The sequence below is a fragment of the Notamacropus eugenii genome, chromosome 1 (genome assembly GCF_028372415.1).
Source record: "Notamacropus eugenii isolate mMacEug1 chromosome 1, mMacEug1.pri_v2, whole genome shotgun sequence".
Taxonomy (NCBI): Eukaryota; Metazoa; Chordata; class Mammalia; order Diprotodontia; family Macropodidae; genus Notamacropus; species Notamacropus eugenii.
This window is the reverse complement of record NC_092872.1, coordinates 673,283,578-673,309,912: the sequence shown is the minus strand read 5'-3', so window position 1 is coordinate 673,309,912 and position 26,335 is coordinate 673,283,578. Positions and strand designations below refer to the sequence as shown.

The window sequence follows — 26,335 nt, the reverse complement described above, 5'->3', positions numbered from 1 at the left end:
ATACAGAGAGGGTGTTCATACACACAACTGTTTTCATCACTGAGTAAAAAGAAATCATATAATAGTTTCATAACACTATCAACCTGCTCCCTTTTTAAAAAGTTATTAAATAAAAGGCAAATTAAACCTAAAAGACTATAGGATATATCTGAACTGAAACATTTCCAAGTATCTTAAATTATCCATGTTTAAAGAACATGGAAAGCAATATACAGAATAACTACAGCAATATAAATCGGAAAAAAATAGAAAGCCTACAGAATGGAAGGCTTTGAAATTATGACGGTCAGGCTCAGCCCCAAAGAAGAGAGATGAGAAGGCACCCCCACCACCCTTTAGGGTGCAAAATACTGCATGGACATTTTCAATGTTAATTTTGCTTAACTTTTAAAAATTCTTTATTAAACGAGATAGCTCTCAGAGATGGGGTAGGGGAAGAAAAGGAAATACAAATGATGCAGAAAAAAAAGATATAATTCAACAAATTTTTAAAATTATATCTGCTTTCAACTATACATAACTCAGACCCCCAGAATTCTATGCAGAATATAGTCAATGCAAAAGTTTTAAAATTCAAGGTTATATGATGGCCAACATCTTTCATCATAATCCATTCTCAAGGGAAAGTCAATCTCCAATTTTTGGCTGGAAAGAGATAAGGAACAGGTTTGGAGCACTCTGTCTTCCTTCCACCTATAGACACACACACACACACACACACACACACACACACACTTCCATATAAATGACTATCAAAACTATCTTACTTCATATGCATAATTATTCAGAAATACAAGTTTTAAAATTAAATCACATAAACCAAAAAAAAGTACAGAAAATATAAACTTTCATTCTCCCCAATCCCTGCCCCAAAGTTTGAGTTAACATAGAATTGATTTTCCACTACATTATTTATTCTAACTCAGTCTCAGCAGTACTAATCCCAACACTCTGAAAGATGAAAAATAACAACTGAAGAGGAATAAAATGTGCTTGAAGTGCTAGCCGTAAAGGTCCTTTGCCATTCATTACACTTCAACTACTCTTAGCAAACAGTCACAACTCCAAGAGACTTTTCCTGATCACCAGAGATAGGGAATTAATGATTCTCAATCCTAACAGGTTTCATAAATGCTAATTAAAATATCATGAATGTCATTGTTCTTCTCTCCCACAACCAACAAACCCATTTCAAATCTTTGGATAAAGGCAAGAAAATTATGAACTTAAGTAAAATCTTGCAGGTAATCATCCCAGTTACAAGTTTTATTCATCAAAAGCAAAAGAGAACAGATTTACAATTTTCTTTGTCATTGCTTTAAGAACCAGTTCTCTCTTAACACATTTCCATATAATAATGTCATACCCCATGAGCTAGCTATCACTTCCAATTTAGGAAATTATATTTTAGTGGTTGTAAATATAACAGAGTTTGCCTACCTTAAAGTATTCTACAAGATCTCTACAAGTCACTTTGGATCCACTTATCTCTTTTTCTACCAAATTTTCAGGGGCAAGCAGTAACGGAACCAGATTGCGAAGCTCTTTTTTAAAGTCTTCATCAATATCTAGTAGAGATGGAATTAGTTGATACTAAATTAGTCACAAAAGAAATAGAGATTCAGTCCCCAGCGGCATAAAACTACAATAGGTTTCTATTATGGGAAAGCAGTACAGAAACCATCCTTGATTTACACAGCTTCATTGAGAAGCTATGATAACTAATTTTTTTCTTTTTTAGATAACATAATTCAAAAAATTTACATCACTTTTATTATACACAGTATGGAAACTGATACAGCTAGTTACAGGTAACTAACCCAACATTATAAACAGTTTCCCTATGCCCTTGTTGAAAATGTCTTACTACAACATAAATTCACAGAAGACAGGAAAAGTTTTCCCATGAGTCAAAAGTCTCATTTCAGGTCAGTGGCTTATAGGTAAGAAATTGTTGGTTTTGATTTTATTTAAATATTTTGGTTTTTTCCTCAGTTCTTCTTAATGAGTTTCTTCAATCCTCAACCATTCTCCATTTATTTCCACAAATGTACATAAAAAGGATCTGCGCTATCTTCTCAAACAAAAAGAGAAGACCCAAATCTACATCTGTTAGTACATTAGAGTTTCTTAGTATATTGTTATGTCTTGTAAATAAGTGGACACGGTCTTTAAGACCAACCTTCCAAAATTTTGCCACTAGCAAAAAGCTGACATATCAAAGTTATTGCTTAGATAGTTGTGACAGAATTCAATTTTAAAAACCTTGAAACAACAAGGAGTATGATAACCACTTTTTAAAAAATGCTTCCAAACTGAAAAATGAGCAGCAAAGCATTTCTATCCCATATATCCCTATGGCCTCCTAAAACCAAACTCCCATATGAAATAAAATCCAACTAATGGAAATAACCAGTATTTCACATGAATGAGAATAAAAAATTCCTACCAGTCAATCTCCCATCAAAACTTGGATTGGTTGCAACTTTCAGACCAGGATGTGGCAACAGGAAACAGCCAAGGTTAGAGAAACAACTGTGAATATGCTTCCTTACATTCTGCAACTCTTCATGTTGGTTTTGCTTTACCTATAATGAGGTAAGAAGAAAACAAGATAAAGATATAAATGAGGGAATTTTTTTTTTAAACAAACATGATTAAATGCCATCAATGAACACTAGGGAAATATAAGAAAATCAGCAAAGGCACTTGTCAGATTCCACTCAATATAGTCATTCCTTTTGTTAAATAAATAAATACTCATAAGCATGAGTACCAAAATTCAAAGGGTGAGAGAGAAGGAAGGAAAGAATACTAGATGTGAGGGTCAAGTCCAGCTTGGCGACTTACTACCTGGGTGACCTAGGTCACACTAACACTTGCACAAAGATACAAGGAGAGGGATTGGACTCAACCTCTCAGGTCCCTTTTACCTGAAGTCTTTAATTCTATGACAAGTTCTATCCAGTCCCCCTCTGACTTGAGGTTCCCCGTAAGGCATACCAATTGGGAAAAGTCTCCAGGGCCCCTTTTCTCCCAACTACAAAAGTGATGGCTCCAGGACTTTCGTGCTTCCAGGCTCTGCAACCCACACCCCAACCAGCTGTGCTACTACTACACGTGGAGACAACACTGTCCACCAAGGGAGCATCATTACAGTGCCTCTGCCCCTCAGAGATGCCATCTGGCAGGTGTACTTTCTCTTACCACTTCTTATCTTCAGCTCTTCAATGCTCCCCCTGACAAACCCCCCAAGAGGCTGTCCCCTTCTCCTCCGGTCCTACCACTCTATCACTCTGGCACTAAGTTCCATACATCGCTCTCAGCTGGGAGTTCTGTGGGCATCTTAGGAATGCTTCAGGGTAGATTCTGAAAAAAACTTGTACTACAGAGACATTTATGTTTTAATGGGGAAATGGGAGAGGTCTATAAGTTGTGTAGTGAAAAAAAGTATCATGTGAGGAATCAAGACACCAGAACTCTAGTTCAGAGAATCAAAGAATTTGAGAGTTGGAAGGGACCTTTCCAACCACCTAGTCAAACTCATAGCTTCTGTCTGAAGACTTCAAAGAGGAAGAACCCGCTTCTGTAGACAGCTACATGACAGTCCTTCAAATACTTGAAGATAGTTGTCACCTCTCCCTTAGTCTTCCCCTTCTCCAGCTAAACAAGTCCAGTTCTTTAGTCAATTTTCATATAACATGGACTCAAGGTTGAAATTCTATGTTTCAGTGAACTAAAATTCTGCTCTCCTGGCTTCTGGTGCAACACTCTTTTATTAGTTCCAAATGAAAAACTAATATAGTGGATAAATGAATCATCTCTCAGTTGTTCCTCAGTTTCTTCATGTGTAAAATGACAGAACTGATCAGATTTTCTTCTAGCTTTAAGATTCACTGTGTATAAAATAAATGGTTTTCCTGGTAAAATAGCACTGTGTTCCTTTCTCTATCTTGAAAAATAAAAATCTATATTATTTTTGATAGATTTTTACTGTTCTTTTTTGCTTTTTTTCCCTTGTTTTTACCTTATATCTCTCCCCTACCCCACCTACTGCCAGATAATCATCTATAGCAAAGACTGCTGAGACTGAGAGACACAGAGAAAACAGAGAGAGAAATGTAGCAAAAACAATCAAAAAGATCAGATTCAACTTTACAAAGCAACAGACCCCAACCTCAGCAAGGAAGGATAAGGAAGGGTTATTTTTTATGGTCTCTTCTTTGGGAGCAAATACAGCCTATCATTTCGCAGCTTTCAGTTCAGACTGTTTTGTGGTGGTTGTTCTTTCTAATTATATTGTTGGAGCATTGTGTATTGTTTCCTGGTTCTGGTCACTTCCTCTTGGATCTGTTCATATAAGTCTTTCCAGGATTCTCTGTATTTATCACATTCATAATGTTTACAGCACAGTAAACAGTCCATTACACTCCTGTACCAAAATTTGGTAAGTCATTCCCTAAATCAATGAATGGGCATCTATTTTGTTTTCAGTTTTTGTTACCACAAAAGTGCTACTATAAATATTATACATATATAATACATAAATATTATAAATAAATGACCACTACCCAGTGGTCAACGACCTTCCCTAGGGTACACGTCTATCAGTAAAATCTCTGGGTCAGTGGATAAGGACATTTGAATCATAATTCCAGACTTTTTCAGAATGGTTATATCACTCTACAGTAAGACAAGCAATATCTTAGAGTGTGCTCATCTCTCTATCACTTGGACGTGGTTATTCCAACCCTTTGTCGCCTTTGACAATCTCCTGGGTGTGAGAAGGGACACATCAAGTTCATTTTGATTTGTACCCCCTTATTATCAGTGACATAGTATATACTTTTATAAAGTGGTTAATAGCTGAGGATGCTTCTTTTGAGAATTGTGTGTTCATGTCCTTCAACCATCTATCTGCTTTTTGTCTTGGGTACACAGAATGTTCCAAAAGTCTTAATGCTGTTTTAAGTTTTAGTAACTTAAACTGAAACTTTTAAGAGCTTTGATAGCTTAAAACTACACTAAGACTTTGGAAACATTCTGTGTTTCTATTAATTGTCTAATATAACAGCTATCTGGTACAAAGCTTTTCCCCCAGTTAAATGCTCCCCTTCTTATCCTGCACGTAATATTCTTTGCACTTTTCAATTTAATGGAATCAAAATTTAACCTCATCCCTTGTTTGATTAAAAATTCATCCCTTACCCAAAGCAGAGAATGGTATGTGATCTGTTTCTCTTCCAATTATTTTGTGGTAAAAACTATCCACTTTTAATTTATTATGCATATAGTACAAGAAAAGATGATCTCAGTCTTATTTCTGCCAGATTGTTATCCAGTTTTCCCAGCAGTTCTTATCAAACAGGGAGTTCTTTCTTGGGTAATTTGTATTTTGAAATATATCAAACACTGAGTTAATGAGGTCCGTTATTTTTGCTTCTCCCTACTCTAGTCTATGGATATATTTTTCTGTTTTTTAACTAGTCCCTTATTATATATATGCATATATATAAAACTAGTTCCATATATATATATATATAAAATAAATCTTTTAAATATATGATTGCTACCTTATAAATATACTTCGATGGCTGGATGTGCTATTTCTCCTTCATGCCTACTTCTTCCTTGATATTATAAATCCTTAGTTCCGCTCAATGAATTTTATTTTGCTTTACATAGCTCTACCAAGAATCTTTTGGGTAGTCTGACTGGTACAGAATTAAATCCACAAATTAACTTCTGTAGAAGTATCATTTTAATTTTGTTGGTATAGCTCTACCACAAGCACTGAATATTTATTTATTCCCCCAGCTATTTTAAGTTGTTCTTTATTTCCGTAAGAAGCAGTCGGTAATTTAATCTATATAATACTGAGTGTGTTTTGGTAGAATGACTCAAGTGTTTTATGCATCTTGTAGTTATTTTAAATAGGACTACCCCTTTTCTAAGTGTCTACTGCATTTTATTACCGTGGCTACTTTATTGTTTCTGGTTAATAAATGCTAACACTATTTAGTGGATTATTTACACTATTTACATGTTCATTCTTCATTCTCTTTGGTTTACCTGTAATCTTTTATCCAGGAACTGTCTTCCTCCTTCCAAGCCATATGAATGCTCGTATGGATAACTCCAATCTCGAATCAAGAACATTAATGTCTACACAAAAAGAAACAGTGATCATCGTACCAGCACAGAAAGATGACTGTATTTACTAATATCATCACCACCCAAGTTTCCCTTAATTCTCTACACAATCTTTACCAGAAACACTGGCACAGTCTCTACTTCTGATTCTTTCTCTTGTTCATTCTCTCTTCTCTTCACATTACGCACACATATATATGATATAATATATATATATATATATATATATATCATATATATATACACACCTGCGTGCGTATGTGCATGTATATGTACATGATCCAGGATTACCTGCCTCCCACTCCCATCATGCACAGTCATTATCTAACTGACAGTGTAAATGTCATCAAAGAGAGCAAATTAGGTCTTACCACATTTGAAAGTATACTGGCAACTTAATTGTTTTAAATGACTACGCGATTGAACATATAATTTGATCATAATAAAGTACATTAGTTGACTCTTCATTCCAGAAGAATAAGATAAACCAACTATATTTAAGTCTGTAGTGAGTAAAACTACTTATTTTTAGAGCTGAAAGTCATTTTGGAAGTGTTCTTTTAACCTCACATGGTACAAATAGAGGCCAAACTAAGATATTTGATGTGAAGTCAATTCAATAACATTAATTACCCCTATTCATACACACAGGAGACTGTAACTTTCATCCTAGCCAGCTGGTTTCAAAAGTCAGTGAGTACATCAACAGATTCATCATCATCATCAAAAATGTACAGCATCAATAAACAAAACTTGTTGAAACATGAAGAACAATCATATTGTCTACAACTGTCTCCAAGCTAGGAGTAAATTAAACTGGCAAGTCAACTGCATGAATCTAAAAAGAGTGAGACTAGACGATGTCCAACAGAAGCAGATGTAATACTCTACGATTCTGAAATACCCAGCTGCTGTTATGTGCAGAACATATGAAAAGGAAACACAGCTGAAATCATAGCATTCGTACCCCCTTCGTTACTCAGGGGTCCTCGAGAGCAAACAGAATATGTTAAAAACTACTTAAATCTAATGTTAGCCTCATAAAACCTGGAATTCTGCTACAAGAATAAGTATTAATCAAAGCAAACCACAGAGCTACGAGAGTTGAAATAAGTGGGGCCTTTCTCTACATACTGGTCAAGTGGGGAGAGGAGGTGGCAATGCAGGGGTTAAGCAGAGCCCTACATGAAAACCAAATCCATTATACTGAGAAGTAGCAGAAGCTTTGAAACTTTTGAAAAATTACTGATAACAAACAGCCCAGATTAACTCCTTCTTTATCTACTTTCCTGGCAATTTTATGACCAACCTAAGTGGTATTTGCCAAAGATTCAACCATCAGTTCCACAGGACATACTTACTGAAATCTACTCTGTTTCACCAGAAGATAGAAGCTAACTTGAAAACTTTTCATGCTGAGGTAAAATAACTTTTAAAACTTACCTGAAACGGCTTCTGGTAGATTTCTTCCATTGCAAGTCTTCCATACTCTGTAAACAACTATTAAATCAGGCTATTAAAATTAATGATACAGGAAGATAGGAAGAGGGTACGATGCAACACTGATTAAATGGTATTTTTTTAAATCAGAAATTGAATATAGCTTAAACAAAACATTAAAAGAAGTTGAATACTTAAGTTTTTCTAACGGTGTTTATATGACAAAGATTATCCTGATAAAGAACCAAACTAGATTATAACTTCACAACACACAATGTTGTTATAGTTAGACTGAAAGGGTCTGGAAGAAAGGGTGCAATGTTAAGGTTTTCCAAGTAGATTTCTACTAAAAACCACTTAACATGAATTTTCTAATATACATACTTGTAAATGCTGAAGATCATCTTCCTGAATATTCTGAGATAAATTATATACCTGTGAAGAAAAACAATCTTTATATAGAACTATAAGATTTACAAAGGGTACAGTTTATCATTTTAAATAGAATACCAGTTATAATTTTTATAACAAAGTATAAATGAAGCTTTCATCTACTGATATAATCAACAAAATAAACATACCAAAGGTCTTTTATTTCTGTGATACAAATGTAAAACAAAACCATTTGAAGCACAGTGATTCCTAGTCTTATCAGCAAGAGCTTTGCCTTTGTCCCTCCTATCAGTATCTTGATTGGTCATAACATACTCTGCTTCCAGATGATCCTGACTCTTTAGCAGCCAGCTGCTTTCTATTGGCAGAGTATCTGGAGAACATTACAATGGGGGAAGGGGTAAGCTCCCAGGTGGTTCTCTCTCTAGTTTCTTTCGGTAGGAGAAGCAGCAGCATGCTGGTACAACTCTAACTAGCATGTAAAGTAGCACAAATTAATAGCAGGAAGTCAAAGGTTTGGGGTATTATCAAAGGAAACAACTTCAAAACAAACTGCTTGGCTGCCTCTCCCCACGTGCCACCGGACCTTGCCATCTGACCTCCAGCTGAAGCACTGCCTCCCATCCTTGAGAGCAGAAAAGCACTTTCCACTTTCTATTTGTATTCCCAGCACTTGACACATTTTAAGAGCTTAATAAATTCTTCTTCATTCATTCAGAAGGAATCAAAACAATGGCAAGAAGATACTGTTTCATAAAACCTAGTTTTTAACAGTAGTTCCAAGTTTTAACAGAGAACGTATCCCACCAGTGGATGCAACAGGTTCCCCAGTTCTGTGGTTTCCCAGAGCTGGATGGAAAGAATGAAAAAGAGCACAGCAGAAATGAGGCCCAGATGGAAGTGAGCAACTCTAACCAAGGTTTATGTAGGGGGAGGAGGGGAGAGCACACAGCATTTTTACCATAAACAGCCTCACATTTATAGCACTTATAAAGCGGTCCTTTCCCCAAACAACCATGCTAAGCATGAACGGCAAAATGCTACAAAGTAAAGTAGACAGTATCATTATTCCTACAGGTAATAAATATGTATAGAATTTAATTATAATTTGAAAGGGGAAGTTAGGCAAAAAGCATTTATTTCTTAAGCATTTACTATATGCCAGGCACAAGATTAAGCACTGGAAGTACAAAAAAGGCAAAAAAAATCTTAAAACAAAATGCTCTAGTATAAAGGTGGACAAACTGCAGCCTCAAAGCCACATGTGGCTGTCTAGGGTCTTGGTTTCAGCCTTTTGACTGAGTCTAAGTTTTACAGAATAAAACCTTTCATTAATGGGCCACACTGGATGACCTAGAGGGTTACATAAGGTTCCCCACCTCTACTCTAGTAGTTGTGGGATGGGAAAAAGCTTCCTGTACAAGGTGTCTTTAAGCTAAGCCCCTTGAAACAATCCAGGAATTCCATTCCAAGAGCTGGAGTAAAAAGAGAGAGCACTCTAGAAAGGGGAGACAGACAGACTAAGATGAGGGATGCCACATCAGATACAAAGAACAGTGAATAGGCCAGAGCAGTTGGATTATAGTGCATGGAGTAAAGTGTTAAGAGTTTTAAAAGGTAAACAGAAAAATTTATATTTAATACTGGAAAAAACAGGGAGACAATAGAGTTTACGGAGGTCTGTGTGAGGTAGTTAGGCCTGAGCTTTAGGACATTCCCTTTGGGAGTTGAGGAGACGATGGAATGGAGCAGAAAGACCACATAGGCAACTGCAGTAGTCCAGAAAGAGGTGATGAAGGCCTAGAGTAGGCTAGTGGCTCCAGGAATGAGGAGAAGAGGATAAATGTGAGAGACAGTGTGAAGAGGTTAGAGGTGGGAAGTGAGTCCAAGTGAGGAGCCCAAGCAAGACAACACCAAAGGCTGTCTGAGTGACGAGGATGTTGGTGGTACCCTCAAGAGTACAGTAAGGAGGACTGGACATGCTGAGTCTGACATGCTTGAGACATCCAATTTGAGACACATACACAAATAACTATAGCACAGATTAAAATATGACGGGTGTAATGATAGGCATACACAGGCAAAATGCTATAAAGAATAGAAAGAGAAATTACTTCCAAGATTGCTGTGTAAGTCAGAGATGCCTTAGTGGAAAGAGTGGGGCCCAGAAGAGCAGTTACGATTTAAAAACCCTTTGACATCAAATTATATTTTAAATTCTACAAATATTTGTTTGGGGTAATGATACTACCTACTTTACAAAGTCTTTTAGGAGAAAGCACTTTATAAATCTTAAACGGTTTTATAAACGTGAGCTACTTATGACAGAAATGCCATGTACTCCCCTACCCATTCTTATGTCTTGGTTAGAGCTGCTAGCTTCCATTTGGACCTCATTTCTGCTGTACTCTCTTTCATTTCCACAAGTGTTGAGTAGTTGAGTTTCTCCAGAATGTAAACCACACGTGAGAGAACAATAAATAAAACTGCAAAGGCATGGTGGCACCAGATACTGGAGGGCTTCAAATGACAATTTAAGAAATTTGAACTCATTGTCTACAGCATTCATTTGGTAAACACAATAATGATCTCTAGCTTTATGACACTGTCGTGGTAACTCAGTTTTTATATTCTTAGTTAATTTTCTCTCGGGGAAGGATGAAGAGCAGACCAACCAGGCAACTCACCTACAGATTCAGACAAGGGAATCTATCAATCAATAAACATTTTTTTTTCCAACTTATTTATCTTTAGTTTTCAACATTCATTTCCACAAGATTTCAAGTTCCAAATTTTCTCAATAAACATCTACTATACGCTAGGCACCAAGATGGCCTAGCAAATGCCTAGCTGGACAGGGCATAACTTATTCCAATACTGAGTTTACTACACCATGCTGCCTACACTGTAAACGAATGAGCCAAAATTACCAAAGGAGCCATTGAGAGACAATGCCTTAGAAAATTCCAGATAAAATGAAAAGGAATAATAGAACCAAAGGCATCCCAGCAGTGGTGTTGGTAGGTTCTACTCCAACACTTAGCTAAAGTAAGGAAGGTCAAAGTCTCATCTTCATCCCTTTCTCTCTCCCTCCACCCCTCCATCCCCCTTTAAGATACAGAGCTCAGGCTGCTCTGGAAGGAGGGAGAGAGGTTTAAGTCTAGGGCTTTAACATTTTTGTATGTCATGGACTCCACCCTTGGCAGTCTGGTGAAACCTGCAGACACATCCTCAGAATTTTTTAAATACACAAAATATATAAAATTACTAATGAAATATCGTTACCAGAATATTTTTTTAAAAATAAGTTCAATGACCTCCAGGTTAAAAATTTCCACTTTAAGGGAATACCTCCTCATGCTCCATACTATGTACTTAACTTCACATTTAATCAAGAAATGTCTTAATACAGGACAATGGAAAAAAGGAAATGGAGAGGGGCATGGAAAGGAAACCAAGAGGACTGAGGCATGGGAAGGACCATTTCCCAATTTGGTAAAACATTAAGGGATTTCCCCCATCAAGGGTGTGTACATTCCTGATATCTGAAAAAAAGACTTTTCATACAACCTCCGGAATATGAGTGTTGCCAACTCCAATAGCTGCCAAGGACAAATTTTTATCTTTATAGCATCGTATTTTCTTTTCTTAAAAAGATATCAGTATAATATTGTTCAAAAGTTTCAAGGGGTGAAGTATCCTAGAGATTCCCTTTCCCCCCAGTGTCCATTTTTGAACCATTTTTCTACTTGGATTAGTACCCATTCCTCCACAAGGAAAATGAAAAGAATAAAATGCAGGATATTTGACGAGCCCATGCTAACTGCAAAGCTAGGGGGAAGAGACTGTCATGCTTAACAACATAATAATTATGTTTATTATCAACAAAAGTGATAATAACATGAGTTAACATGTCTTTTCTTAATAAAAGAATCAGGGGTTTAAATTCTACAATAAAAGATGAATGAGGAAGGCAAAAATAACAACCTGAGCATAATTCGGAATTATCTAGGTTTTTACTTATCTGTACTTTACCATTAGCTCAAACAATGACTGAGCCCTAGCTTTACCAAAAGGAATAGCTTTCCAATGGTAAAATTTCTTATTCCTTGAAACTTCAACACACACACACAAATACACACACACACACACACACACACACACACACACACTACATTGTACACCTTATAATTCTGACAAGCTTACAGTTGAGTTGGATTAAGATTAGCACTTAATACAACCTCTATTTCCTTTTATAAAAACAGGTACTATGGGGAAAGGGCAGGGATTTAGGATGAATGGCTCACTGCCTCTTCTTTGAAGGTAATTAAAATATGGTATGACTTTAGAATAATAGAAAACAGAAGAAATGCAAGAGAGAGAAACATAAACCTTAAGATTTCTCTAATCTCATTCAGTTTTTACAGGAAAATGTATGTAGAAAGTAATTAAAATGTGTTAGGGATTTTGAGTTTAAGCATCCTACACAATTTTCATGTCTCACCTGAACAGAACTTGTCATAGTACTCAAAGCAAATACAGTTGCACAGTCTTTGATAGTTGATTGGCTATCAAAAGCACCCTGGGTGTCCATTAACAGTACAGCAACCTAGGAATTACCCCCCCAAAAAAAAAAATTAGCATGTTAAGCAAATGCAGTGGCCATCAACAATAGACTCTACAAGACTCACATATGCCAGCAGTGTTACATTTAGGGTTCTTCTTAACCATTTTGTTCATCAATTTAGTAGCCCAATACTTCTTTGCACTTAAACAACATAAGCAGCAAAGGGCCTAAGACAAGAAGCCAAGTTGCTAAAGTCACAGCTAACAGCCTCCTGTGGGCATTGTGAGATCTGTGGGCTACGTGCCATAACTCAGAATACCCAGTGTTCAGGGTAACCATCCCCAAATGCACCTCAGCCAGTAATTCTGTTCCTTGTCTGGCAAAGGGGAATAACAGTATGACCCAGGTTACTAGGGAAGAGGAGAGGCAGGCTGGAGAACACTTCTTCCCAATACTGGCAGGGTTCTCTGCACATTTCATTACTAACAAAAAAGAAAGCCTCCCTGACATAGCATGGGCAGCCTCAACTTCTCCTCTCCCTCCTCCTTTACCTTTACTGTAAGAGTTTGATAGGTGCTCTTCAAGGGATAAGAAAGGGATAAGAAAAACAGAGGTAAGAAAAAAAGAAAAAGGAATAAGAAAAAGCCTCTTGTGACGGGATAAAATGTCCTCCAGTAACAATCTTGTTTGAAAAAGTCGAGAGATTACAAAGGACAAAGAGATAGACTAGTCAATCTCATACACCTGAACTTTACACTTCAGACAAGTTTTAGAGATATTAAAACAAATTAGATGTCACAAAGAAAACTTTTAACCTCAAATAAAAGATTTTTTTTTAAAAAATTGGGGAAAGGGATGGGGGAGGGGGGAGATAAGAGAGAAAAGAGAAAGGGAAGATTTGCTGTAAATATTTACCTTTGTTCCATCTGGCCTATCAATTACAAACACTTCATTCCAGACCTGTATGCCTGTTGTTTCTCTCTCACATCCACCTCTCCATGTAAAGCCAGTCAATGGTTCATTGTTTCCACCAATCCAGCTAGGGGAACTCTGTTGAAGTCAAGTATAAGTTTACATATTAAAACAAAGCATTCTAAACACCACTGTTTTTCATGAAAACTCTATTCTTGAACATTTTGAATAGCCTCACAGTCTTAATTTTCCTTGAAATAGGGTCCATTTAGCAAAACAATTGCTGGGCTATTCAAAGTGCTAGAAATCAAACAAGAATATAGAAGTAATGCTTCACTTATTCAGGGGGGAGGAGGAATATGAGAGACCAAACCTCTGATGTTATTTCTCCCTCCTGCTGGACCTTAGATGTCCAAGTTCATACACAGAGGCAATAATACAAAGATGTCTTAGATACTCATACAAAGCTTATTTATTCTCACTTTAGAAAAAATTCTAATGAGTTATCTTGTCTCCTAGCCCACAGAAGTCTTAAGAAAAAAGGAAAGGGGAAAGATTACTAGACACAACTATACACAGCAATAAGTGATAGCAAAGCAAATGACAGAAAAACTAGAAAAAAGCTTACAAATGCAAAGCATAGAAGCTTGGGACTATACACCATAGGTCAGCAACCCTACACACCTCAGTTACACAAGGTCATCATTGCCCTATTACAACAGAGTAAGTACAAGTGATGTCCATGATGAAAAATCAATGATCAAGAAGGCTCAATTCTGTGCATAGAAAAAGAATCTATAAACATATTTTTAAAGGATTTACATAATATTTTTCAATTGTCATTTCAATGGATGAGCATCAGTTATCTGGACATTTCACCTCCTCTGCCCTCCCCAAGCAAACGAATGCTGTCTCTCCTACTGAACTTTGTAAGGACATGGACAGCTTTGTAGTCATCTTTCTATCTGTCTGTTTAATTCACTGACTTCTAAACACAATTTCAAAAATTATTTGTTGAATAAATACCAAAATGAGAGCAAGAATTTTAAAGACCAAACATACAGATGGAGAGATACAGTGAAAAGCACACTGGCTTTACAGTCAGCAGAGCTGGGTTCCAATGCCACCATGTGACACGTGCTATCTGGATGACCTTGGCAAGACACTTCATCTCTCATCCTCAATTTCATCATCTGCAAAATGTGGAGGTCAGACTAACTTTAACTGGCCTCTGAGATCCCTTCTAGCTCTGAATCTATGAGTTTGAGATACCCATTTAGTACAAAATGCCTAATGCATAAGGTCATATTCTTGATTAATAAGGTTATTAAGTATTCTTCCTTTAAAATGGGGGTGGGGTAGAGAGATGGGAAGAGAGAAACTAATTTTTGTTGTTCTGAGATACAACCAACTCAATTACAAGAACGAGACTTTTAAAAATGAATAGAAAATAAGAATCAGAGGTGGAACAGACCCTTAAATAGGATCAGATCCAACTCCCTCATTTTATGGATGAGGAAACTAAGGCCTGTAGAGCCACATAACTTGCCCAGTAATAGTAAGGAGAAATGAATTCATAGGCTAAGAGATTTTCAGCTTTCTGCACCAAAGAGTTCCAATATGAAAAATGCAATGATCCGTATTTCATCTCTGACATTCAATGTAAGTTTCTAGCAGAGATTCAAAAAAGTAGTCAAAGGAAACCAATTAGTCATACAAAATTATTAAGAGCAAAAGGTAGCTCCAAGAATAGTTCTCATTCCCTCCTCTAACATGTATAAATATCACTGTCAGACCTCCCACCTAATCTAATTCTGTTTAAATTAACATGTTTTTTGGCTGCAATCATAATCTCAGAAATCACAAAACTGTTTGATAACAATTTTTTTAAATTCAGCTAAATCACCTTGAAAACAATCTCCACTGCAAAAATCAACACCAGCTATGAAAACAAAATGCAGGTCCATACGTATAGGCCCACAAAACAAATACAGGCCCAAAAGATCAGTATAAAACCAAAGATATTTATCTCAAGTAGCAAATATTATTGATCTTCAAGAAAGAATAAAATATCCTAGTTGCCTCAAAAAACAACTGAATTCTCTTTAGCACCAAGAAGGGGGTCTCAAGTTGGCTAGGACCATCAGTATAGGACTGGAGCAAATAGGACATGCCAGATGAGCAGCACTCACTAAGACCAGACTTTTGTGACTTTTAAAGCTATAAATAGCCCCGGTGCTGGCTCCATCGATAGCTGGCAGGTAGATAAATAAAAAGCAACTGCTAAAAGGATGGTGGACATAACTATGGATGTGGCTGTTCATGTATTTTTCCTTCATCTGACACTAATAAGAGTTGTCCTCCACTCTGGACTGAAAGATAAGGAGTTATCTAATTTTAAGTTACTCATCATGGTATACTGACCTAAATGAATTTAGAGAGATAATTCAGTACTTTCCCTTTAACCCTCTTTCAGATGCTGGGAATTTCTGCTCAAAAGCTATTTGTTGTTGTCATTCAGTCAGGTCTGACTCTTCATGATCCTGTGGACCATACAGTTTCCTTGGCAAAAACATTGGAATGGTTTGCCATTTTCGTCTCCAGTGGATTAAGAAAAACTGAGATTTAAGTGATTTAACCAGGGTCACACAGCTAGTAAATGTCTGGGGTCAGATTTCACCTCAGGTCTTCCTGACTCCAGGTCCAGTGCTCTATCCACCATGCTACCTACTTGCCTCCTAGACAAACAGGTTAAGTGGCTTGCCCAAGGTCATAATAACTAGTAAGTGACTGAGGCTGGATTTGAACACAGGTCTTCCTGACTACAGGCCCAGCAATCTACTCACTGAGCTCACATAACTCAAAAACTAAGATGATTTTAAATGAAAAGAGATTTAAATTCACTTTTTTCAATGCCTTTTCTTCTAAGTTGGCACTGGATGATTTGTCTCTCACAGTCACAGAAATATTATAAGCACCAGCGGCAGACACAAAATTCAAATGAATATAATCCAAAGATTTTTGAATGTATTTTAATGTTTCTTCTTTGAGTGTGGGAAATAGTTTGGATAGTCTGAAGACCTGAGTGGGGAGGAGCTGGTAGCCTGTCTAGTATATTATCTCCAATGCCACAATGCAATCAAAGGCTTCTCCATTTACACTGGTAGTAATAACAGTAGGAAATAGTAAAATAATAATAGCAATAGCAAAATAATTAATAGCAAATAGCAAAAAATGCTGTATTCATTTCAGCCTATTTAAAAACATCCAACTAAGAGAGGTCTTGCTAAGTAACAAATATGCTAGAGGTGTCTTTTAAGATGAAAGTGCTCAAGGGTGTTTCCTTCCCTTCTAGTCTCTTACTACAAAAATACAGTTCACATTTCCTCCTCATCAGAAAAAGAAAGCAAACAGTACAATCTACATAATAGTCCCTTGGATGATGAAGAGTCAATATCATTTCAATTAACCATTAAAATCATATTTGCTTCTGTAAATTGGCTGATATTTTACAAAAGACTTTAGATCCTAAATAATAAGAATTTTAAGAGTTTTGCCCAGGCTCCCTCATAGATTAGCTCCATTTAGTGTGGAATTCCACATTATCACACAGAACCAGCCCCGCAGCACTTCAGCAATATGATAATCCCAACTTTAAGCTCACCATTTCAACTTAAAAGCAAGACACAGAAAAAATCACCCATTCTCATGGCAGGAGCACCGAGCCTAACACAAGTCAGTCCCCAAATCACTAACCCCGTGAAAACATTCTAGGAGTTCTTCTCTATCAAAGCTGCCTCCCATCTGATCTAGGTTAGTACGGGGCACATCTGCAGGGAGGGGGCAGCACCTTGAGGAACCAGCCAAGGTTAATCAGAACTTAAACATTCAAGAGTTGAAGAGGAGAGGAGGCTGTTCAGGATTTGTGATTTCTTTCTTATAGAGAACTCCTCTACCGATGCAGAAAGATGGACTAACCTTCTAAAACTTACAGTCTGAGTTGCCTGGGACCCCGAAAAGTTGGTTAAGTGACTCCCAGAGTCACGGTGGAAAATATCTAATACAGATACAGATATACACACATATGCCTATTATATTATCCATGTATAATATTCTATGTTACATACTGTGACTCATGTTATATACATGTACATATATTTATATGCATATATTTTACATGTGTCCCTCCTCAGTAGAGAAGACCTGGGTTCAAGTCCAGTCTATATACAAAGACACATATAATTTTGGTGGGTGGAGGTGCAGACTATGATTTCATTGGTTGGGAGCACTCCCAATGGAGCTGATGGCCTGATATGTAACCTTAGAGAGCTGCCTGGGGGCACTGGGAGATTAAGTGATTTGCTTGGAGCAACGCCACACATATATGCCAAAAGCAGGCCTTGAAACTAGGCCTTCCTAAAACAAGACTTTAATCATCCCACTACACTTTCCCTCAGATACTGTAACACTTATTTTATGACTAACAGGCAACAACTCTATCTGAGAGTCAACATAACATTGTTATGTTACTTTTTTATAAGCTTGGGTAACTTATAGAAAAGGTATTTTTAAAGTACAAACAGAGGCAATGTGGCATAAATAGTTGGTCTGGGAATTAGGAAGACTTGGGTTCAAGTTCTGTCTGTGACCACTGATGGCAATGATGACACCTGGGCAAATCACTTAAAGCACTCAACTGCAATGGCAAGTCTAGGTTGCAAAGAAGGAGTCTCTCCACTTTCATGCACTGATGGTAACACAAGTCAGAACTAAATAAACCATCAGGACGTTTCCCTGCTTCAGTACAAGAATTCAGAGATGCCAATTTTCCACAGCACATTCTTTCAAGGTTCAGGTACAATATCCAGTGTGAATAAAAAGCTACGTGGTCACCCTACAAAGGGAGTTGTTCTGCTGCCCTCCTACCAAAAAATAAAGTATCCCAGCTCCAGACACTTGGAACAGAACTCCTTGGGCCACAGCAGGCCAGCCTTGTATCTAACACAACCTTAGGGATAAAGACCCCATGCTGATGTTACTCACTGAAGAAAAAGTCTCCAAGTACTGACAGCTTGGACAGCAAAAGATCCCCTAAACTGCTTGTCCATCAAGAACTAGGTGATGCAATGGGAAGAGACCAGACATGGAAAACAGGAATTCAAAACCTGCCTCAGACACCTCCAGCTGCAATCTCTCTGCCTCAGTTTTCTCATCTATAAAATACTGCTAATGATAGCCCTTACCTCAGAGCTGTTGTGAGAAACAAATGAGAGGACATGTAAAGCACACTGCAAATTTTAAAATGCTATATAAATACTGTATATTATTACTGTTGTTGTAAGGAATTGTGGTAACACTGCTAAATCAAGAGAGATTTCAGTGAAATACTTATCCTCATTTCAGTAAAACATCTCTGAAAATATTCAAAACTAGATTTTTCAACTTTAAACTATTAATTTAAAAAGGTGCAATATTAGAGATTTTGGGTTTTAAGGAAGAATTTTTTTAAGTAAGAAGTCAAAGTAGGTCTCCCTAAGGCCACACGGCAACTTGGCACTGGAAATAAATCAGTACAATATCATCTTCAAAACTGGACAAGGGCTTATTCTTCTACCTGAATTCTACCAAGAACATTGGCTTACACCTCAGGTGAATGCAGATAGAGAATTTTGTTTGATTTTAACGTATGTACTATGTTTGAGAAAAGTTTTTAAGGTCATATCTTGTTCTCTGAATTCTTATTTCCTTTTCAAGGAAAATGTCTATGTTACCAGTTCTATTGAAAAAAAAGAAAAGCAAGTCTGTCAGTAATTACTGATGTCCTTCCAATTGCTTTTTTGGGGAGGACACCTTCAAAAGGTTTACCTGGAATCTTTTCCTTCTTATTGTCTTGAGAAATTAAATTCGAATGCCAATAAAATTGTGTTACAACCACATTTCTTTCCTGCACATCTCAAGCTATTTCATCTTCTTAAGAACCACTGTAGCTTCCTCCCACAGCACTTACATAAGACACTGAGAAAAGTGGAGTCCAAAGGTGTTTTTTCTTATGACATGAATAGCTATTCATGACAGAATTTTTTTTAACTTCTAAATGTACAACAAAACCTATCCTACCTACTGCTTTTTTCATCACTACAAGTAAAGCCTGTAAACAATGCTTCCATTTAATTATTTTCAATACCTCAGTACTATTAACTGGCAACTTGTGCCTTCCAATTTCATGTACAGTGAGACTATCAATATGAATAGAGTTCAGTGTTTCCAGTAGTATATCAACAGGCTGCTGGAACAAGATTACATATTAAGTTGTTGTTGATGTTCATCCTTCGTTCATTGATGACAATGACATCAGGGAGGTGATGCCATAACATGCAAGTGAATTGAAGTGAAGGACAGCTAGGTAAAGGCAGCAGCCTCACTTTCTCCTTGGGAGCCATTTGGGTCCAGTGGTCAGATATAAATCAGGACAACTGTCCTTCACTCATTACTGTAGAAGCTGAGGGCCATTCAGTCAAGGTTGGTTATCCTAGTGAGAAACTGAGAAGGCCTGGGGTCAGAAAGACCTGAGTTCAAATCCTGCCTCACTTACTACGTGTGTGACACTGGGTAACTCAGTTCCCTCCCCTACAAAATGGGAGTAATTAACAACCCTACCCCACAGGGCTGTTTTTAGAATAAAATGAGATATTTCTAAAGTGCTTTGCAAACCTTAAAGCACTATGTAAATGCTAGATATTATTATTATTGAAATGCTTACCTTTACTTAAGGAGTTTCTAAGGGTTTTTGAATTTTACCTTTTTAACACCCTCATGTAAACTGTATGCTTAAATGTCAGGGAATCTAATTCAACTGAGTGCAAGTCAAAACAATTCTATTTCTTTCAGATTCCCTAAACTGCCATCCTAATTAGCATCACATTTTCTTGATCAACAAATTCTACCATGAACATTTATAATAAAGACTACTTTTTATTGGAAAGGACAGATCTATCCTATGATTTTACTCAGGGGAAAAGGGAAGAAAGAAAGCATTTGTTAAGCTTAACTAAGGCATATATATTCATTAAGACTGCCTACCATATGCCAGGCCCTGTGCTAATAATAAGTACATTAGAAATATGATCTCATTTGATCTTCACAAGAACCCTACAAGGTAGATGCTTATCATTCTTTTTCATATATGAGGAACCTGAGAACAGAAATTAAGTGACGTATGCAGGATCACAGAGCTAGTAAATTATTTTAGGCCACATCTGAATTCAGGTCTTCCCAATTCCTGGTCCAGTGCTCTATCCACTGAGCCACCTAGCTGCTTATTCAATAGAGCTGATTTTTTTTTTTGAAAGTCAGCTCCTCAGTGCAATGCTATTTTCGTAAATTACTGTTACAGTTACATTAGATAATACAGACTGACTTGTAGTACTCTTCAAAATAGTACCAGTTTTGATAACTACACTTTCTCTATATGAGTGACAGATTCTACATCAAACATCTTCAATCATTCAGAAGGATGGAAAGGGAGATTGGGAGTGCAGAGAGGGGGACCCTATTAATCTGTGTAAATGCATGGCCACATATGGCACAATAACCTTAAGGCGAGCTAAATCACTGCTGGTGGATTTGGTCCAACTTCTGGAAAAATATTTGGAGTCAGGAAAGAAATATGAAATGGTTCAGATACTCTTGACCTACTGTTTCCACCAGTGAGTATAATTTCTATCCCAAGAAGGTTAATAACAGCAAGAAAAGAAAAAGAAAAACAGAAAACAGAAAAATAGAAAAAAAGAAAAAGAAAAGAAAAATATTCATAGAAGTACTATTTGTAATAAATTTCAGATTTACTTAGTTCCCTCAGCCTCCCAGCATTACTCACAGAAATATTTAGTTTAGCTATAAGCAGCACTAATTATAATCTATTACTTCAACTGCTTACTAGTTTGCCCTTAATATAAAATAATGATTAAGCTCAAAATTTAGAATCATAAAATTGTAGAGGTGAGAAATAAATCTTGGAGATTCAGTCTAGTGTTCCCCAGTCCAAAACTATATGAAAGACCAGTAAAATATTTATATGTTACTCTTCTACCATGGACTACCTATTGTAAAACTGTAGTGATCTAGAAGGAACTGGACCTACAGGGAAGGGCATTGCTTAAATTTAAAATTTTTTTAAAGTAAAAACTTTAGTTAAACTTTCTAGTCTAGTAAAAAATTTTCTACAGACTGAAGGTTCAGAAACATTGACCTAGTTCAGCTCTCTGATTTTACAAACAAGAAACCCAGGCCTCCCACTCCTAATCTGAAAGATTCCAGTTGCACTGAACAATAATGTCCTGTATTTTCAGGGCATACAGATACCATGTGCTTAAGAAAAAAAAAAATTTGATAAAATTAAGAAAAGGGAGAAGAAAAGGTTAAATAAGCAGAATACAAGCTAGTTATAACCTAAAAGCCTACAATTTCAATATATCACTTTAAAAACTGAGGGGAAATTTTTTTCAAAAGCAAAAAGACATTATTCACCTTGTTATACATGTATCTCAGCATGAAGTCCAATAAGAATGATTTCCCTTTACGGAAAGCTCCTGCCACAGACACCACTACGATATTAAGATCACGTATATGCTCTTGTAACAAAATTTGCTCCAATGCCTGTTCGTCAAGCTCAAATTTGTGATCGTCTTCATGAGCAATAACAACCTGTACCGGACAGGGTTTCTTCATAGCCTCATCTGAGTTTACCAGCTCATCCTCTTCGAAATCTTCACCTAAGAGAAAGAGAAAAGATGACACTTTTTACACTACTACATTAATCAATTAATCACCCACAGTCTCATTATTGAAGTACAGACACAATGTAGGCTTTAATTCCTTTGAAACAAGTCTGGAGGTATATAAGTAAAACAGTATCTTACACTCTTCTATGGAAGGCAACATGGTAGGAGAGCTGGAGTTAGAGGAACAAAAATGGAGCAATCCCTGCCCTCAAACAGCTTTTATTCCATTGGGGACACACAACATGCACAAATGAGCAAATATGTACAAAGTTAAGACAAAGCAGAATGGTCAAAAGTGAACCAGGAAAGAAAAGACCCTGTGAGCACTAAAGAAAAGCTGGGCATTCCAAGCTAAGGTGGGATGAAGGTGGGATGATTCCTGGCATGGTAATCCCCCTGCAGACAGGCAGAGACCAAGAGATGAAACATCACTAACAAAGAAAAACAAAAAGAGCTATCTAGCTGAAATTTACCATTTGACTAAAATACAGACTGCATAAGGAAGAATAATGTAATCTGAAATTTGTCCAAAAGACAAGATTACAGCCAGAAAACTTTTATATTCTAAAAACAGAGGTTCTTAACCCAAGATCCCCTGTCAAGAGAAGAATTCACAGATAGATTTCAGGGCATGTGTAAATTTAGATGGAAAAAAAAAATCTTATTTATTTATTTTCATTAACCTCCAAAGGAAATTTTGCATATCTTTCCATAATTTTAAAATATTCTGCAAAATGTTCCATAGTCTTCATAAAACAGCCAAAGCAGGTTCCATAACAAAGGTGAAGAACTCCTAAACTAGAGGAATAAGCATTTTTATTCTAAGGACAAGAGAGAATTCTTTAAGTTTCTTTGTTGAGCAAGAATGACCTGGTCAGACTGTGCTTTAGAAATACTGCTCTGGCAGCTATATGGAATATGGGCTGGAGAGAGGAAAGACTTAAGGCAGGGAGACCAACTAGGAGACTATTTAAATGGTCCAGACAAGAAGTGGTCAGCATCTGGAAGAGAGTGGTGACTATGCCCAGATAGAGAAGCCTAAAGATGTGAGAAATGCTGTTGAGGTACATCCAACACCAAAAGGTAACTGAAAGAATAAATGGGGCCAGACAGATTTCAAAGGCACAACAGAGCTTATAACTATTGTATTACCTGAGATCAACTAAGTGACCTATCATTATGGTTGTCCACCACATTAGAGAGGAGAGAGTAAATATATAATTTCATTTATTGAAAATATGCATAAGTACTTGAATTAGAATAATGCTGGTTTCATAAAAACCCACTTAAATATTTCATTAATATTTAATAATCAGATCTCTACATAGGGAAAAAATGAAGTATACTTACAATGAAATATTTCAAAATCTAATGTAACACATTATATCGTTCCAAACCACTTCTACACATGTACCCATACGTACAAATATATTTATAGCAACATTTTTTGCTATAAGAAAAGAACTACACACAAAGTGAGTGCACAAAATAGGACTCAACAATCAATCAATAAACATTTGTTAAGTGTTTTTTATGCACTGGACAGCTAAGCTCTAGATAAATTATGCAATATAACTCAGCAAGTACTCACAAAGTGCCTATTCTGTGCTAGGAAACAAGTATAAGTATCTCTGCTAATAATAACCTTATATTCTATAGGGAAACAAATATAATGCTAAGTATAAATTTAATAAATACAAGTAGTGTGGGAGAGAGGATGCTAATAATGGTTGGGAAAATTGGAAAAGACTTTATCAGGTGGTTCTTGAGTTTCCTATTAAAGGAGAAAGACTGAGATGAAAATAAGGCAGGCATGCATTCAAGACATGTGATGTAAGCACAGGAGAGCAACACTGCACTGTGATAAATTGTGAGAGGGAGAAAGATTTAGAGAAGCTAGGGATGGCTTGTAGGAGCTAAAGCAGAGGAAAGGTAAAATAGGACCAGGGGTACAATTTCCATGATGATCTTGGACATGTAAAAGAAAACAAAAGGAAAAATTTCAACACTACAATAACAGTAACCAATAATGACCTCAAAATTTTTACAAGAGGAAAGTGAGGCCCAATTTTATTTCGGCACGAGTAAGGTAAGATAATAATTTAATTATTGCTATTTTAAAAGCATCATCTGAATATATTCATAAAATGCAACATTCAGCATATAATATTCTTACAAAAATAATGTTAAGTTTTCAGTGAATTCGAAGCTTTCCACAATAAATCAAACACTAGCACAAAAGGAACAGGAGAGGACCACTGAGAGAGGTACACAGTTAAGGAATAAAAATGCATAGCTAGAGAGTTATGTGACTAAACAAAAGAGGTTTGGTGTTTTATTTTTCTACTATATACTTTATAAATCCAAGGTGCATACATTTGCTGGTCCAGTAGCAACCAGTAACAATGATCAACTTAAAGTTAGTACTAGCACACTAATAATAATTAAAAATCACATTCCACTAAAGAAAGGAGCCAACTTCTTAAAGTACCACAAAAGGCATGACTAAATTTCTAAATTAAATTTTTAAAATCACATATTTTTTAAAATGGAAATTAGTATTTAGCATTATGAGCTGAACATAAACCTGAGCCACACAAAAAATACCTTCCTCCAAAAATGAAACTAAACAAGTAGCATAAGGAGCACTATCTGAATGTAGTGGCCAGATGTTTCTCTCTACTGAACATAAAAAAAGAAATTTTTAAACTTCAGCAAGAGGAACTTGAAAAAAAAAAAGAACATCCTGAAAGAGGTTAAGACATCATTATGGTTTGTTAAAATAATATTATGTAGATTGAAGAATATTATAAAGATTCACTTAGAAAAATAGATAAATGCACAATGTAGCTCAACCATACTACTTGACCTATAGTTAATCACACCTTAATCCAATATCTTCTTTGTAAAACTGGAACACCACTAGCATTCCTGCCAGGAACTCTCTCAGATCTAGTACCTTTGTTTCTAGTACCATCTGCTCCAAATTGAATTTTATAAATACTTGATTTTGTTCATGGACATTTCTAGTTTCTAACTTTTATTTACTTACTTTTAAAGAACAAGTAAAAATGATAACCTGCTCAGGCACCAAAAAATAAACAGATGGATGAATGAGTAAAGACATAAATATATATTAATAGCCATCAGAGAACTGTTACTTGAGTCATGTCTATATTTCATCAGGATAGTAACTACTGATTCAGCAAACTCAAATACTCATTATTTACTAAACTTGGAATTCTATTTCTTAACCTGACTTAGATTTAAGTCACACACTATTTTTTACAATAAATCTTTACAGAATTAGCCCTTTAACTTTATCTGAGCTTCTAAATCAGTATGCCAGAAACACCTGGGAGACAATACCCCATACAGGTTAAAAATGAATTTACTCCATAAAAATTGCCAAGGCAAAAGTGGCAAAATAAATGATTTAAATAAACAGTGAGAAAGCAGACTAAAAGTAATTTTATATATGTGCAAATATATGAATATATGAAATATTATTCCCATAGTATTTTTACATGCAGAAATCAAGATTTGTACACAATGCTTTGTACATATTTCTCAAAAAGAACAATCTCAGCCCCAGAAAAGAAAAAGAGTCAGAATCTTTGCAGAGGTAAGAAAGAAAGAGGAATCAAGGAGAGAGAGAGAGAGACAGAGAGGGAGAGAGAGTGGGAGGAGAAGAGGGAGAGGGAGAGGGAGAGGGAGAGGGAGAGGGAGAGGGAGAGGGAGAGGGAGAGAGAGAGAGAGAGAGAGAGAGGGAGGGAGAGAGAGAGAGAGAGAGAGAGAGAGAGAGAGAGAGAGAGAGAGAGAGAGAGAGAGAGAGAGAGAGAGAGTCTGTGTGTACGCTGTAGGACAGCCACAGCTGGATGTTTTGGTTGGTTTCAAGAACTACCATTTTGTAGTCTGTTAAAGGATGAATCCCTAAGGAGGGAAAGTAACAGAAGCTACCATAAAAATACGATTTTTTTAAAAAGTAAGCGTCCTTGAAATCTAGATATCTTCACTGCTACTCAATCAAAGATAATCCCACAGAGGAGGGAGATATTGATAAGCTTGAGATCCTCTATAGCAGTGTGGC

The 26,335-nt window shown here is 36.4% G+C and overlaps 1 protein-coding gene across 4 annotated transcripts in view; it reads right to left on the bottom strand.

Annotated features, from left to right (window-relative positions):
* Nucleotides 1-26,335, bottom strand: part of ATL2 (atlastin GTPase 2) — a 76,046-nt gene that overhangs the window by 6,964 nt on the left and 42,747 nt on the right. For all 4 annotated transcript variants that reach the window (XM_072635835.1, XM_072635836.1, XM_072635834.1 and 1 more), the window contains exons 2-9: nucleotides 21,992-22,236; nucleotides 13,469-13,603; nucleotides 12,491-12,595; nucleotides 7,978-8,028; nucleotides 7,597-7,653; nucleotides 6,073-6,165; nucleotides 2,450-2,588; nucleotides 1,441-1,568 (exon numbers count right to left, since the gene is read on the bottom strand). In XM_072635835.1, the coding sequence (XP_072491936.1) occupies nucleotides 1,441-1,568; nucleotides 2,450-2,588; nucleotides 6,073-6,165; nucleotides 7,597-7,653; nucleotides 7,978-8,028; nucleotides 12,491-12,595; nucleotides 13,469-13,603; nucleotides 21,992-22,236 (953 nt within the window). The remainder of the gene's footprint in view (nucleotides 1-1,440; nucleotides 1,569-2,449; nucleotides 2,589-6,072; nucleotides 6,166-7,596; nucleotides 7,654-7,977; nucleotides 8,029-12,490; nucleotides 12,596-13,468; nucleotides 13,604-21,991; nucleotides 22,237-26,335) is intronic.